Consider the following 16,278-nt stretch of genomic DNA (forward strand, 5'->3'; position numbering starts at 1 on the left):
TTTAAAAACATGTTTTTTTTCATTGTATTATCTAAACCAGATCTATTGTGTTATATTCTCCTACATTCAATTCACATTTACACAAACTTCCGCGTTTTCTTTCAAATGGTACCAATAATATGCATATCCTTGGTTCTGTGCCTGAGCTACAGACTGTTAGATTTGGGTATGTCTTCAGGCGGAAATTTAAAAAAGTAGGGGGTAGCTCTCTAAGAGGTTGTTAAAGGCTGGTTTCCCAGACACAGATTAAGCCTGGTCCTGTTCTAAAAATAATTCTTAACAGAGAATTGCCATTGAAAGGGCATTTTAGTCCAGGACTAGGCTTAATCTGGGTCTGGAAAACCAGCCTACTGTATGGGTTTCTTGGCAAACCCTATCAAATGTCCCATTCAACCCTATATGGTCACTTGCAAAACCTCGATATAGCCTATATTACCCTTTTTAAGTAGTTTAAACAGCTAAATGTAGGCCTAACTTAAAAGGCCCAGTGCAGTCAAGCTCTTCCTGTGTTATATAAATAAAATGAGGTTGGAATAACACTGAAAATGATAATACCCTTTCCCCCCCGTAAGAGCAGTTTCAAAAGGCTGCCAGGCAATTCAACCTGTTTTGGTGGGATGGGGTTTTGGCCTGCTCTTTGAAGCTATTTTGTTTATTTTTGACCATTTTAATTTAAAACAATCACAGTAAGGTACTTAATTGTTACCCAAAAATGATTTGAAAACTGCTACATTGGGCCTTAATAAAAATTAATTAATTACCTGGACCGTTTGGTAAAATCTGGGTGCCTTCCCAAAACCATTTTATTGTTCATATGGTGGTCCTTCTGTGGCTCAGTTGGTAGAGCATGGCGCTTGTAACGCCAGGGTAGTGGGTTCGATTCCCGGGACCACCCATACGTAGAATGTATGCACACATGACTGTAAGTCGCTTTGGATAAAAGCGTCAGCTAAATGGCATATATTATATTATATATATAATCATCAAGCAAGTGAAAAATGAGAAAAATAGAATGGCTTGTAAATCTGTCAGGAATGTCATTTTATTGACAAAAGTGTAAGCTAAACAGTATATACACACTTGTGAAATAAGCTGGAACGTCCCCAAAAATATAAAACTTAAGTGTCTCTTGTTAGACAACACTACAAAACTAAAACATTCCAAATAGTATATACATCTTTGCAAAACAGCTCATTTTCAAAAATAGTATATCGTAGTGGGAGGGTTGGCAGATACAAAAAGTTATAAAGAGCTCTGCAGACCATTAAACCAAATGCAATATTCAACATCTTTTTCTCAGAAACAAGCAGTACAATTTATCATACAACATAGCTAGCAACAACATTGACATTTTCATTTATTAACAGTGAAAAACAGCATAGAGCAAATAAGCAAACGCTTTAACCATGACACAAATGAGTGTTCTCTGTACTAACACCATGCATGGCAGCATTTGGCAAGTACCCCCTTTAGAAAATCATCACAAAGAGAATGTTAAATCTATGGAAGAAATACAAGAACACAAAAAGTGTCAGGGCATTTGAAAATAATTACATACTTCCAAGTGAAAGTGACATCTCAGCACAGAAATAAGACTATCCTCTTAATCCAACCATATCATCCAAGGCTCTTACTCTAAATATGATTGGACTCAAGCTACATCAACAGTTGGCTTTTTGCCATTTGGAAAATCCAAACATCCCACTTTAGCTATATTATACATCAAATCAATATAGCAGCGTTCCATTTGATTCTTACGCTACTAACAACTTGATAACTTTGGTAAAGGAGCTAAAGATAGTTGGGAGCTTAAATCCTAAATGCAAGATCTTACCTTTGCATTAATGAAACCAGATGTTTCACTTAATCATTATTGGTAGAGAGGAACATTGGAGTCTTATCCTAGGGTTATCTTCACTTTCCTAGCCCCAATAGGCCTATCATTTAAATCCATGACAGCAGATGATGCCTCCTCGTGTGACTCAAAGGCAACCATTGCCTCACCAGTGGGCAGGCCCTTTTCACTGAACTGTTGACAGACTGAACCAGGCAGCACTTGATACCCATAAAAGAAATCTAGGATCTCATCAACTGTTACGGTGAAAGGCATGTTTTGGATCTTTACAATGGTTGGTCCACGAGGGTTACCAGGGCCTCCGGGTGACTGCTCTCTCAGAGGGTCAGAGCCAGGGCCACAGCCCAAGGCAGACTGAGGGCGCACATCTAAACGCCCTTGGCCACTTCCTCGGTTGTTATGGCCTCCTCTCTTTCTAGAGCCGTTGTCAAAAGGTGGCCTGTCCCTCATGCCCTCTGGTCCAAAGCCAGGTGGGCCATTGTTGCTACCTGGTCGGAAGCTTGGGGGTGCCAGAACTGCTCCAGGCAAGTGACCAGCAACCATAGGTGGGGGAATGCTATGGGCTACATTATCTAGACTTGCTGCAAATGGGGGTAGAGGAGGAGGGCCCACTATTCCATTACCCGGGACAGTAAATTGAGCAAAAGGACCATTGCCTAAATTGCCAACAGTGTTTCTGAGGAAGTTGAACTCTTCTCCTGTTATACTGGCAAAGGGGTGAGCTTGGGCTTGAATAGGATTCTGTGCCTGAGCATGGCCGTGTGCCTGGCCTTGAGAGTTCCCTTCAAATTTCTGGCCTCTCTTAACCTGTGGTGGTGGGTTTCTCTCGATTTCCTTCATCTGCTCAAAGGTGACCAAATGCACAAAGGCATCTCTGCCATTTAACTTCTGCCTGTGTAGTCTCTCAGCATTTAGCGCATCCTCCTCTACCCTGAACTGCACAACAGCCTGACCTAGACCGTTACCACTGCTGTCAACCAGAACTTTAAGACTTTCTTCAAATACTGCAATGCCTTCCAGAAACAGATGGACATCTTTCTTTGACACATTATATGGAATATTTGAGATGTGTGCACAGTTTCTAGGGCTCTTGCCAGACTCAGAGTTGTTTTTCTTATCAACACCCTGCATCCTTTGACGAATGGAATCAATCTTTTCAAACATAGCTTTCTTACTGATGGGGTGAACTTGTATGAATCGGCTTCCCATATACTGCATGTGACAGCTGAGGGCAACCTTGTAATCCATTTCATTTTTCAACTGGACAAAGCCCTCACCTGTAGCTCGGCCAGTGGGTCCATAAGCAATGTAAATGCGGTCTTCCATAATGTCCAGCTTTTTGAAGAACTCACAGATCTGTTTATTTACTGCTTCGTAGGGCAGGCCTTTTAGGTAGACACAGAACTCCTTGTTGTGAGGGGAGCGAGACCTTGCATGATCTCTGGTTGAAGGATATGCTGAATTCATGTTGCTGCGGTGATGCTGGTCTTGGGGCACATTACTGGATTTTGAGTGGGCTTGCCCTCCAACCCCGTTGCCACCACTGCTGACACTCATCCACTGGCTCTCTGTGGCCGGAGAGATGTCCACGTACCTCTGCCTTAACATTCCGCTGCTTCTTTTGAGTGCCTCAAAAGTGTCCTGAGGGGAAAAGAACTTGGCCAGGGCCCTGCCGCTACTCCGGCCAATGTTGTCCCTGACCAGTCGGATGGAGTCCACCCCTAACCCACAGAAAAACTCCCCAATATCCATTTCAGTAGCTGAGAAGGGCAGGCCTTGAAGGTGAACATATAACTCGTCTGAATTACCTATTGCTGCCTTCATGTGTGCCTGGAGATTTAACAGAGGGTTCATATGGCCAACAAACATGTGATTTGGGGCCAGTCCACTAGGGGGTGGGACACCTGGGTTGAATGGTGGCATTGAGCCCATGTGGGACAGACTCATGGGAAGGACAGGGGGGCCTTGGGTCAAAGGTGACACAGTGGCAACAGGAGGCACAGAGGACACTGGTGGTGGAAGTGGCATGGGGGGTATGGAAGGCATGGGTGGCAAGGATGGCATGGTTGTCAAAGGGTGAATAGGTGGTGGTACAGAGTTGCGGGAGGACATGGCTGTTCTCATACTGGATCCCATGGTGAGATTTGGGCTCCTGAAGTTGTTGCTGAAACTGGGGGGCATGTTTCCCATGCCAGTGGTGGCAAACGTGGACACATTTTTGTTGCTTATGGTTTCATGTGCAGAGGCAGCTGTGGTGACGGTGGCTGGTGTGGTGTTGCTGAACCCTTGTAAAGTGTTGGGTAGACTGCCCCTCCCACATGTGTTGACGGGGGGACCTGGCCTTCTACCATTTCCTGCTGCTCCCTCTACATTGCCCGTTTTAAAACGCCTGCGGCTAAGCTCAATAATATTCTGCATCTCGGTCTTGCTGCTCAGCAAAAGTGACACTTTTGAACCTTTGATTGCTCCCCCGTTACGCATCATGCCAAGCCTGGCATCTTCATCTGTGGCGAAAACAATAAAAGCCTCACCATGTTCACCCCCTACAATATGCACCCCACCATCTGGGATGGTCAATCCAGAGAAGAAATGGCGTATGTCCATGGTCCCCGCCACTATCGGGAGACCCTGCATGCGGATGACCACAGCCATGCTGCTGAGGCGAAACAACACACACCTGCAGGTAAAAAAAAGCAACCACCGTAAGACTAGAGGAAAGAGCGATGAACACACAAGAAACAAAGAGCAGGAGAGAAACCATGATTTACAAGACGGCTTACGTTTGTATATATTCGATGAGAGCCCAATGCATCAGAGAAATTCAAAATGTATGTACAAGTATATGTACAAGTTTTAGGCGGTTTGTCCACTCATCACCACTCTTAGACAGCCATCCACACATTGCTTCATTCACCACATACATCAGCCTTGGCTCAAGGACATTATGTAGACCCTAGGTCTAAAAAGCAAATCTTGAATGTAGAAATGTTACTCATAGGCCTAAATCTTGCTCATAATTATAGTACCACAAATTTCAATGAAATTTAGGCTTGGGCGGTATACCGAACAGCAGGGTATTTGGAAATAGCCACAGGATGGTTTTTCATTACCGTCAAAACAATTTCTTTGACTTTTTTTAATGAATTAGAATATTAGCTAGTTTACCTGCAGTCAACTTGTGTAATACGTTAGGAGATGAAGATTGCGAACCCTCATTTCTCCCGTCACATAATTTGTCATTATGAAGCTTGTTGGTAGTCCCAAGTCACGTGGTGTTTGTTTACAAGCACAACGATGAGAGACCAGAGCCTTGAGTCACTCACTGTTTGAGTTGGGATGTCTGTCTTGCAAATACTTATGGTCAGAGACTTTAGAAAATGTTAGCATTTAGATGGGTTTTTACATTTACTTGTTAGCATTGCTCAGTGGGGTTTGAAAATAGCACCCATTGTGTGGTACAAGGTCGGTATAAAAAGGTATGACAATCTGGATACAGCCCAAGCCTAATGCAATTAATTAATTGTATAAACCTACAGTGCAATCAGAAAGTATTCAGACTCCTTCCTTTTTTACACATTTTGTTACAATACAGCCTTATAATAAATTGGATTAAATAAAATGTTTCCCCTCATCAATCTGCAGACCCTTTGTGATGAGACTCAAATGATGAGCTTCAGGTGCATCCTGTTTCAATTGATTGGACATGATTTGGAAAGGCACACACCTTTCTAGATACAGTTGAAGTCAGAAGTTTACATACACCTCAGCCAAATTAATTTAAACTCAGTTTTTCCACAACTCCTGATATTTAATCCTAGTAAAAATTCCCTGTCTTAGGTCAGTTAGGATCGTCAGAATAATAGAATGATTTATTTATTTCAGCTTTTATTTCTTTTGTCACATTCCCAGTGGGTCAGAAGTTTACATTCTCAATTAGTATTTGATAGCATTGCCTTTAAATTGTTTAACTTGGGTCAAACGTTTTGGGTAGGCTTCCACAAGCTTCCCACAATAAATTGGGTGAATTCTGGCCCATTCCTCCTGACAGAGCTGGTGTAATAGAATCAGGTTTGTAGGCCTCCTTGCTCGCACACGCTTTTTCAGTTCTGCCCACAAATGTTCTATGGGATTGAGGTCAGGGCTTTGTGATGGCCACTCCATTTAAAGGCATTGCTGCCAAATATTAATTGAGTGTATGCAAACTTCTGACCCACTGGGAATGGGAAGAAATAAATAAAAGCTGTAATAAAATCACTATTATTCTGACATGTCACATTCTTAAAATAAAGTGGTGATCCTAACTGACCTAAGACAGAGAATTTTTACTCGGATTAAATGGAAAGAATTGTGAAACTGAGTTTAAATGTATTTGGCTGAGGTTTATGCAAACTTCCGACAAACTGTAAGGTCCCAAGGTTGACACTGCATGTCAGAGCAGTGGCCTCCATCATGCTTAAATGGAAGAAGTTTAGAGCAACCAAGACTCTTCCTAGAGCTGGCTGACCGGCCAACCTGCGCAATCGGGGGAGAAGTCCTTGGTCAGGGAGGTGACCAAGAACCCGATGGTCACTGACAGATCTCCAGAGTTCCTCTGTGGAGATGGGAGAACCTTCCAGAAAAACAACCATCTCTGCCGCACTCTACCAATCAGACCTCTGTGGTAGAATGGCCAGACGGAAACCACTCCTTAGTAAATGCCCCCCCACCCCCCGCTTGGAGTTTTCCAAAAAGCACCTAAAGGACTCAGCCCATGCGAAACAAGATTCTCTGGTCTGATGGAACCAAGATTGAACACTTTGGCCTAAATGCCAAGCCTGGAGGAAACCTGGCACCATCCTTATGGTAACGCGTGGCAGCAGCATCATACTGTGGGGATGTTTTTCAGTGAAAGGGACTGGGAGACTAGTCAGGATTGAGGGAAAGATGAACGGAGCAAAGTACAGAGAGAGCCTTGATGAAAACCTGCTCAGGACCTCAGACTGGGTTGAAGGTTCACCTTCCAACAGGACAATGACCCTAAGCACACAGCCAAGACAAAGTAGGAGTGGCTTTTGGGACAAGGCTCTGAATGTTCTTGAGTGGCCCAGCCAGAGCACAGACTTTAACCCGATGTAACATCTCTGGAAAGACCTGGAAATAGCTGTGCAGCGACGCTCCCCATCCAATCTGACAGAGCTTGAGAGGATCTGCAGAGAAGAAGAATGGGAGAAACCCCCCAAATTCCGGTGTGCCAAGCTTGTAGCGTCATACCCCAAGAAGACTCGAGGCTGTAATCACTACCAAAGGTGCTTCAACAAAGTACAGAGTTAAGGGTCTGTGATAAGTATTTTATGTATTATACTTTCGCTAAAAAAACTGTTTTTGCTTCGTTATGAGGTATTGTGTGCAGACTGAGGAGGAAAAAATACAAATTTAATACATTTTAGAATAAGGCCATAACCATTTTTGGGGGAAAAAGTCAAGGATTCTAAATACTTTCCGAATGCACTGTATAGCTCAACTTCCAATTGATCAATCTGATGCATAATTAGGCCCATGTCCAATACATTTCAGGTGGAAGAAGGGGCATGAATTTAAAAGGTTGAGTAAGTCGTTTTAGAAGCTTACAGGGTGCATTTACTTACCAACAACAGATGCAAATCCTAAAACGAAACCACATTTTGAAGTCGACTTTCATCGATTTATCTGACTAGACCATCTTGTATCTAGCAATTAAGTTGTGGTTTATTAACTTCTTCGAGATAGGGGGCGCTCTTTTAATTTTTGGATAAAAAAACGTTCGCGTTTTAAACAAGATATTTTGTCACGAAAAGATGCTCGACTATGCATGTAATTGACAGCTTTGGAAAGAAAAAACTCTGACGTTTCCAAAACTGCAAATATATTATCTGTGAGTGTCCCAGAACTAATGCTACAGGCGAAACCAAGATGAAGTTTCATATAGGAAATGCCCCAGATTCTGAAGGCGCTGTGTTCCAATGTCTCCTTATATGGCTGTGAATGCGCCAGGAATGAGCCTGCGGTTTCTGTCTATTCCCCGAGGTGTCTGCAGCATTGTGACGTGTTTGTAGGCATATCATTGGAAGATTGACCATAAGAGACTACATTTACCTGGTGTCCCGCCCGGTGTCCTGTGTGCGTAATCTGTAGGTCCATGCGCGTTCCATTTCTTCAGAAGAGAAAGTAAAATGCCACAATGGATTTTATCGTCGATAGAGGATCAACCTTGAGGATTGATTCTAAATATCGGTTTGCCATGTTTCTGTCGATATTATGGAGTTAATTTGGAAAAAAGTTAGCGTTTTAATGACTTAATATATATAATTTTTTCCCCCTCCCCAAATGTGATGAACAAAACGGAGCGATTAGTTGACACAAATAATATTTTTTGTAAAAACGGAACATTTGCTATCTAACAGAGTCTCCTCTGTTAGACACACATCTGAAGTTCTTCAAATGTAAATTATTTTATTTGAATTCTTTTCTGGTTTTTGTGGAAAATTTTGCATGCTGAATGCAAACGCTAAATGGTACGTTAGCCATCAATACTGTTACACAAATGCTTGTTTTGCAATGGTTGAGAAGCATATTTTGAAAATCTGAGATGACAGTGTTGTTAACAAAAGTCTAAGCTTGAGACCAAATAGATTCATTTAATTTCATTTGCGATTTTCATGAATAGTTAACGTTGCGTTATGGTAATGAGCTTGCGGATAGATTTACACAATCCTGGATACAGGTTTTTTTTTGTAACTAAACGTGACGCAGAAAACTGAGCGATTTGTCCTAAACAAATAATCTTTCAGGAAAAACTGAACATTTGCTATCTGAGAGTCTCCTCATTGAAAACATCTGAAGTTCTTCAAAGGTAAATTATTTTATTTGAATGCTTTTCTGTTTTTTTGTGTAAATGTTGCCTGCTGAATGCTAACGCTAAATGCTACGCTAAATGCTACGTTAGCTATCAATACTGTTACACAAATGCTTGTTTTGCAATGGTTGAGAAGCATATTTTGAAAATCTGAGATGACAGTGTTGTTAACAAAAGGCTAAGCTTGAGAGCAAATAGATTAATTTCATTTCATTTGCGATTTTCATGAATAGTTAACGTTGCGTTATGGTAATGAGCTTGAGGCTGTAGTCACGATACCGGATCCAGTAAGTGAGCATTTCACTCAGGTCTACCTACACTTGTTGTATTCGGGACGTGACAAATACAAATTGATTTGATGAATTGTTTAAATTTCGGAGAGGATCAGACAAATTAGGCCATGTGTTATCGCATAAATGCATAACAACATTAAAACACTAAAGGTGCAAGACAATTAGCCTATGTGTTGGCTCAAGTCTCAAGCATTGTTCAGAGCAGGTGTTTGCCAAAACAACCTAGTAAAAAGCAAGTAGAAAATGTGGTCAACAGAAGGAGATCAGTTCATGAAGTGGAGACATTTACTTGGGGCTTGTGGATAATGTGGTATCTTGTCAAAGAATGCCACCAACATACCATGCTCTTCCTCTATACCACTCATACCTTGGTAGGTCATTCTTAGCTCTGCTCAACTTCAGAGGTTTCCACAATAGAGTACACTATCCCAAAAGGGACACTAGTCAAGAAGGGAATCAATAAGGTCAATGAATATAGCCTAACAAAGCTAATAATTACTGGTAAAAACCATGACGAGCAGACAGAAGGTTGTGGGGGTTGGACTGGAAGTCCAAGCCTGTTCAGGACATATTCACAAGCTTTACCTGTAATAATGGTGCTTCGTTAAAACTGTGGCACAGGATATCCAAGCCAATCCTGACAGCAAGCAATTTAAATCAATTCTTGACTAACAAAACAATAGGAAATTGAAGCAAAAACATGAGCAAAAAGCAGGCAAATGAAGGCATCCTTAGTGAACAGCATGTACAAAGCACTCTTGATTCAACCCCATATCAGCTTTTGTTTTGCATCAGGAGAAATGCAGTAAATTAGAACACAAACTCCTTCAAATGGCTGCCGCGCCAAAAAGCCATACACTAATACATTTCACAAAGATTATGCATCTCATAATTTCTCATGTTGACATTAAGCATGAAAATACATTTAATTCATCACAGAAATCCATAAGAGTGAAATAAACATCCATGTCATTAAACTTGTATTTCATTGCCCAAGTTTCCCTCGATAGCTTATCCTTAAACTGTTCTATGTAAAATTATGTCAACTATATGGCCTACATATGCAAATAAGGTATAATAATATGGTAATGGACCGGTCAGTTGGAAGACTGCTTCTCATCTCCCACCAAACACATAATTTGATCATGGTTATCAAGAGACTCTGAAGCCCAATACCTGAACATACTATGGACAAACCTAAAATCAGGTCTACTGCGTCATCAGTCTCACACTGAGGACTCTATTCAGACCCTGCCCCATGAAAAATGCAAGCCTGGGCCTACACTAAAATGTAGCCTCGCATATTCCTTATTTTGTATGGAAAATGCAACCACCTGCATGTGTGTGAACTCAAAGCTTCAGCACACTACAATATCTCAATTGTTTGGGAATCTTTCCACAAAACATACAGGGGACAACAGTCACTCCTGTGAAAGCACATAACATGGTCCACATCTGCAACAAAGTGAGGTCATCAACTGTTTTATTTTACTAGGCAAGTGAGTTAAGAACAAATTCTTATTTTCAATGACGGCCTAGTGGGTTAACTGCCTGTTCAGGGGCAGAACGACAGATTTGTACCTTGTCAGCTCAGCGATTCGAACTTGCAACCTTTCGGTTACTAGTCCAACGCTCTAACCACTAGGCTACCCTGCCGCCCCAACTGTGGTTGTCCCACCTAGCCATCTTAAAGTGGCAATCCGCAGTTGAAACAATAACAAAGCGGCACCTCGCCTCTATTTTGGGTAAAAACTGAGGAAAAGGCCTGGAGAAATGTAACCACTTTCAAATTCATAGATGGCTATTGATGCAATGACTGGCCAACCAAGATATCAAAATCATAGTTTTCAGCATAACTTGAGGCCATACAATGCCAGTATCATTTACTCAAAATAGTCGATCTAAGATTTTAAAAATGACAGATTTCTTGAGTTGACGTTTTTGCAGAGGAAGTTTTAGTCGCGCAATTTTACTTCTATCCAAGGTGTGACATGTCTTATGTAAACAAACTCTGATCTGTTGCACTGCTGGGCAGGTCTGTCTCACTGTATATGTGTTCTGCGGTATGATTGGATAGTGCGCAGCAGTGTGTATCCCGTGTTAGTGGGAAAGTTAGCCTTGTTGAAATCAAAACCAAACCCTCAAGTCATGACAAACTCACTTTAAAAATAAACTGTTTTGGATGAGACTGACTTTTTGACCAAAATTATCCTATTTACACTTTAGTCGATTTTGAAACTAGAATAAATGTTTGACTTTCGACCAGATAAGTGGCATCGATATAAGTTGTTTATTGCCTTCAGTTGCGCTTTAAACACGTGGTAGGCTCCCATCATTAAGTGGGAGTACACAGGGAGTACAGGAGGGGGCTGAGCACTCACCCTTGTAGGGCCCCTGTGTTTAGGATCAGCAGTGGAGGTGTTGTTTCCTACATTCACCACCTGGGGTCAGCCCATCAGGAAATCCAGGACCCAGTTGCACAGGGCAGGGTTCAGACCCAGGGCCCCAAGCTTAAAGATGGGCTTGGAGGGTACTACTGTGTTGAAGGCTTAGCTATAGTCATTTAGTTCAGTTCCCTTTGCTTTCTTTGGTACAGGAACAATGGTGGACATCTTGAAGCAAGTAGGAACAGCAGACTGGGATAGGGAGAGATTGAAAATGTCCGTAAACCCTCCTGCCAGCTGGTCTGCGCATGCTCTGAGGACTCGGCTAGGGATGCCGTTTGGGCCGGCAGTCTTGCGGGGGTTAACACGCTTAAATGTCTTACTCACATTGGCCACGGAGAACGAGAGCCCACAGTCCTTGGGAGTGGGCCGTGTTGGTGGCACTGTGTTGTCCTCAAAACGGGCGAAGGTGTTTAGCTTGTCCGGGAGCAAGACGCCGGTGTCCGTGTCTTGGCTGGTTTTCCATTAGTAATCTGCCATATACGTATCGTGTCTGAGCCATTGAATTGCTACTCCACTGTCTCTGTACTGACATTTTGCCTGTTTGCTTGCCTTACGGAGGGCATAACTACAGTTTGTATTCAACCATATTCCCAGTCACCTTGCTGTGGTTAAATGCGGTGGTTTGCGCGAATGCTGTCATCTGTCCACCGTTTTTGGTTTGGGTCGATTTTAATAGTCACAGTGGGAACCACATCCCCTATACACTTCCTGATGAACTCAGTCACTGTATACGCCAATGTTATTCTCATAGGCTACCCGGAACATATCCCATTCTGACGTGCGAGTACTAAAGGCAATGTTTTGATGTGTCAAATTTGCTTAGTTAAAATACCCAGCTACATAAATGCAGCCTCAGGATAGGTGGTTTCCAGTTTGCACAAAGTCCAGTGTAATTCCTTGAGGGCCATCGTGGTATCGGCTTGATGGGGAATAAACACGGCTGTGACTATAACCAAAGAGAATTCTCTTGGGAGGTAATACGGTCGGCATTTGATCGTGAGGCATTCTAGGTTGAGGGAACAAAAGGACTTGAGTTCCTGTACGCTATCACAATCACATTATGAGTTGTTAATCATGAAACATACACCACCTTTCTTCTTCCTCCGGAGAATTCTTTATTCCGGTCTGAGCGATGTACTAAGAACCCAGCTGGCTGTATGAACGGGGACAGTATATCTGGAGAGCGCCATGATTTTATGAAACAGTATGTTGCAATCCTGATGTCTCTCTGGAAGGAGATCCTCGCCCTGAGCTCGTCTACTTTATTGTCTGGGGACTGAAAATTAGCTGAACTGCACATTAGCGAATATATGCTCGGAAGTGGCGGATGGTGTGCACGCCTCCTGAGTCGGACTACAAGTCCAATCAGAATACCTCTTCTCCACCAGCAGCGTCTTGGAGCAGCCTCTGGTATAAGTTCAGTTGCCCTGGAGGGTACGAACAAAGGATCCAATTTGGGAAAGTCATATTTCTGGTTGTAAATGTTGGTGAGTTACCGCCGCTCTGATATCCAAAAGTTATTTCTGGCTGTACGTAATAACACAAAAACTGTTCTGGGCTAATAATGTAAGAAATCACAACAACAAAACAAAATACTGGAAAGTTGCTTAGGAGCTAGAAGCAGAGCTGCCATGTCTGTCGGCGCCATCTTCATATGCAATGGTGCCACTGGACTCAGATCTACAACTCACTCATCAGTCTGAAGTGTCGCCCCTTGCGCAATTGAAGGACTTTCTCAACAGCGCGGCGGGTTGGAACTCAAGAGGGCAGTCACACGTGTTTGCGAGGCAGAGGTCCTGAGTTCCGAGTCTCGATATGAGCTGAATCGGGGGGGAAATCGTACTCAATAAGAAAGCGTGTCGTCCTTTACATTAACTTCCTGAACTTATCCCTATAGGCTTTAGCCAAGTGGGTCAACACAGTCTTGTGACATGCAGGAGACCTGGTTCGAACCCAGTCAGTCACAAGATTAAATATGGAGTGAAAAGTTTATCCATGTTTTTTTTGTGCGACTCCCTTCTATAATATCCTGGCGAGGCCTGTGGTCATCATGCCAGATTGGCTTCAGAAACCACCAGAAGCTTTTGTTTACCATAGACCGTTTGATTCGATACGTGCTCCTTATTTGAAATTATGAAACTTTGATCAACTTTAAATGATAGTTTGTAAACTTGATACAGACAACGAATGCAATCTACCATATTCAAACTGAATATATAAATATTACATTTGAAATCACATTTTAAAACTGAACGCAATTTTCAATTCAGTTTCAAATCATGAAATATAAATTCAATGATTCAATTTGTGCATTTCAACCATGTTTGGACGAATGGTTACACCCCTGCTGGGTATACCGTTGTAACACTTTTGCAACAGAAATCGTTTCCAAAGAAAACGAGTTTCTATTGGACAAATTCAGGTAGGTCCCTCCCCCTTTCGTTTGGTTCTTAAACGGTGAACGGTTTCCGCTGCAAGGCGTAATGAATACACCCCTGGACTGCCCAATCTCTGGTCACGACAAATAGCACATATTGGCAGAAGTTGATGAAATAGCAATGGAATTGCATGGGCACGAAAACGCTGTCAACATGAACGAGACTTCATTGTAAAACACATTTGCCAATAACGTAGCTAAAAGCTCAGTCTGTCACAGTACTAAAGCGGTTTCCAAATGTGAAGGGCTGCAAAAAGACAGCAAATTCTGCAAGGCTACAGGAAGAGACCACAGACAAATTATATCTAGCCATTTCAACATTTGCATGTGTACCACATTACTCGAGAAAGGGCGCCGTGCAAGCTAGCTAACGTTAGTTGGATTGATATTAAGAGCAGACAGCCAATATGGCGTTGGTCCTGCAATGAAAACCCCTTCTCCGACCGAGAAGCTAGCTAGTTAATTAGCAAGATGGGTAGCTAGCTAGCATCATTGGCTAAAGACAGAACAATTGCCCTTCAACGTACTTATTCAGACTAGTAGCTACCTAGCGAAACACGAGAACATCAAACGTTTAGCTAGCTAGTTCCCACATTTCTAAAGCTCACGAAAAGCATAACGTAATACATGAGTGATATAGCTTGTTGTTCTCTAAACACATAGCTAGCTAACGTTACCCCATTTGGGCAGGCCGAACATCTCACATGCCCCCCAAATATCTAGTAGCTAGCTAGCCCTTCTAGCTAACGCTATAGTCACCCAATGTCTAACTGCAGGTTTATATTTTCACTCTGTCAACGACTTCATTATTACTATCTCTGTAATTGCATTTGTCCGCTGTGTTTTTATTTGGTCCTTACCGAAATATCTGTTAACAGATCTTTATTTTATGGTGCTTCCTCCTCTCTTGCTCTTCTCTCTCTGCTTGTGTAGTTTTTCTTTTTTGTAACAATAGACAATACTCAATTCAGGCAAAAACACAAAAAATCACCGTACACAATTTTAAATAAAATAAGACATCACATCATACATAAAATATTGCATTATAATTTTCTACAAATTACATAGTAACAGAAGTAATTTAAATTTAAAATTTAAAAGCTACAAATTCATAGGGGAAGGCTTGAAATCTGGGTTCTTGGGAAATGTACATATAATATAATAATAATAATAATATAATAATATAATAATATAATAATATAATAATATATCTTGAATTTACTTAGTATTGAAATTAACAATAAAATCTAGCTTCTTATCAATGTTTAAAAATAAAAAATGTGTTGCTCAAGGTAAGATTTAAACAGACTTATTTGAGAAATATATAATATCCCAGAATTTGGATATTATATTGATAAAATAAAAAAAAACTTCTAAATAGAGGCGTTTGCCGGATATACACGGTGTACACAAAACATTAAGAAGTACATTTTTTAAGTACATTTAAGTCATTTAGCAGACGCTCTTATCCAGAGCGACTTACAAATTGGTGCATTCACCTTATGACATCCAGTGGAACAGCCACTTTACAATAGTGCATCTAAATCTTTTAAGGGGGGTGAGAAGGATTACTTTATCCTATCCTAGGTATTCCTTAAAGAGGTGGGGTTTCAGGTGTCTCCGGAAGGTGGTGATTGACTCCGCTGTCCTAGCGTCGTGGGGGAGTTTGTTCCACCATTGGGGGGCCAGAGCAGCGAACAGTTTTGACTGGGCTGAGCGGGAACTGTACTTCCTCAGTGGTAGGGAGGCGAGCAGGCCAGAGGTGGATGAACGCAGTGCCCTTGTTTGGGTGTAGGGCCTGATCAGAGCCTGGAGGTACTGAGGTGCCGTTCCCCTCACAGCTCCGTAGGCAAGCACCATGGTCTTGTAGCGGATGCGAGCTTCAACTGGAAGCCAGTGGAGAGAGCGGAGGAGCGGGACAAAGAACAATTTCCTAATATTGAGTTACACCCCTTTTGCCCTCAAACGCCTCAATTCGTTGGGCATGGACTAAAACAAGGTGTCGAAAGCATTCCATGTTGACTCCAATGCTTCCCACAGTTGTGTGAAGTTGGCTGGACGTCCTTTGGGTGGTGGACCATTCTTGATACACACAGTAAACTGTCCAGCGTGAAAAATCGAGCAGTGTTGCAGTTCTTGACGCACAAACCGTTGTGCCTGGCACCTACCACCATACCCCATTCAAAGACACTTAAATATTTTGTTTTGCCCATTCACCCTCTGAATTGCACACATACACAATCTAGGTCTTCTGCTAGATTGGGTTGGCGGACAGCATCCAACTTTTCAAGTGCATACACTGCCAAATACTGTACTGGATTGTGAGGCCAGTCACAGCCTACCTTCATTAGTCCGGTTCCTCTAAGAAAGTAAAA

The 16,278-nt window shown here is 42.2% G+C and overlaps 2 protein-coding genes across 3 annotated transcripts in view; both read right to left on the minus strand.

The window, feature by feature from the left end:
* The window catches only part of LOC118388887 (copine-3-like), a 57,505-nt gene extending 42,656 nt beyond the window's left edge, over positions 1–14,849 (minus strand). The window contains exon 1 of the mRNA XM_035778453.1: positions 14,764–14,849. The gene's annotated coding sequence lies outside the window, so the exon portion shown is untranslated. The remainder of the gene's footprint in view (positions 1–14,763) is intronic.
* On the minus strand, positions 1,025–14,848 carry LOC118388886 (RNA-binding protein 12-like). 2 transcript variants are annotated; one of them, XM_035778450.2, is made up of 2 exons: positions 14,764–14,848; positions 1,025–4,532 (listed from the first exon to the last, which is right to left on the minus strand). In XM_035778450.2, the coding sequence occupies exon 2, from the start codon at positions 4,505–4,507 to the stop codon at positions 1,898–1,900; it is 2,610 nt and encodes an 869-aa protein (XP_035634343.1). In that variant the 5' UTR covers positions 4,508–4,532; positions 14,764–14,848; the 3' UTR covers positions 1,025–1,897. The 2 variants fall into 2 exon arrangements, with proteins under 2 accessions (XP_035634343.1, XP_035634344.2); XM_035778451.2 differs by lacking the exon at positions 14,764–14,848 and adding an exon at positions 7,967–8,519.
* Positions 14,850–16,278: the final 1,429 nt, after the last annotated feature.

The sequence above is a fragment of the Oncorhynchus keta genome, chromosome 10 (assembly GCF_023373465.1).
Source record: "Oncorhynchus keta strain PuntledgeMale-10-30-2019 chromosome 10, Oket_V2, whole genome shotgun sequence".
In the NCBI taxonomy this organism is placed as follows: domain Eukaryota; kingdom Metazoa; phylum Chordata; class Actinopteri; order Salmoniformes; family Salmonidae; genus Oncorhynchus; species Oncorhynchus keta.

Coding starts and splice junctions, on each gene's coding strand:
- LOC118388886 (XM_035778451.2), bottom strand. CDS start 8,022: ATGGAACGCGCATGGACCTACAGATTACGCACACAGGACACCGGGCGG. Junction 4,533..7,966: donor GACACCGGGCGGGACACCAG/GTAAATGTAGTC, acceptor TTTTACCTGCAG/GTGTGTGTTGTTTCGCCTCA.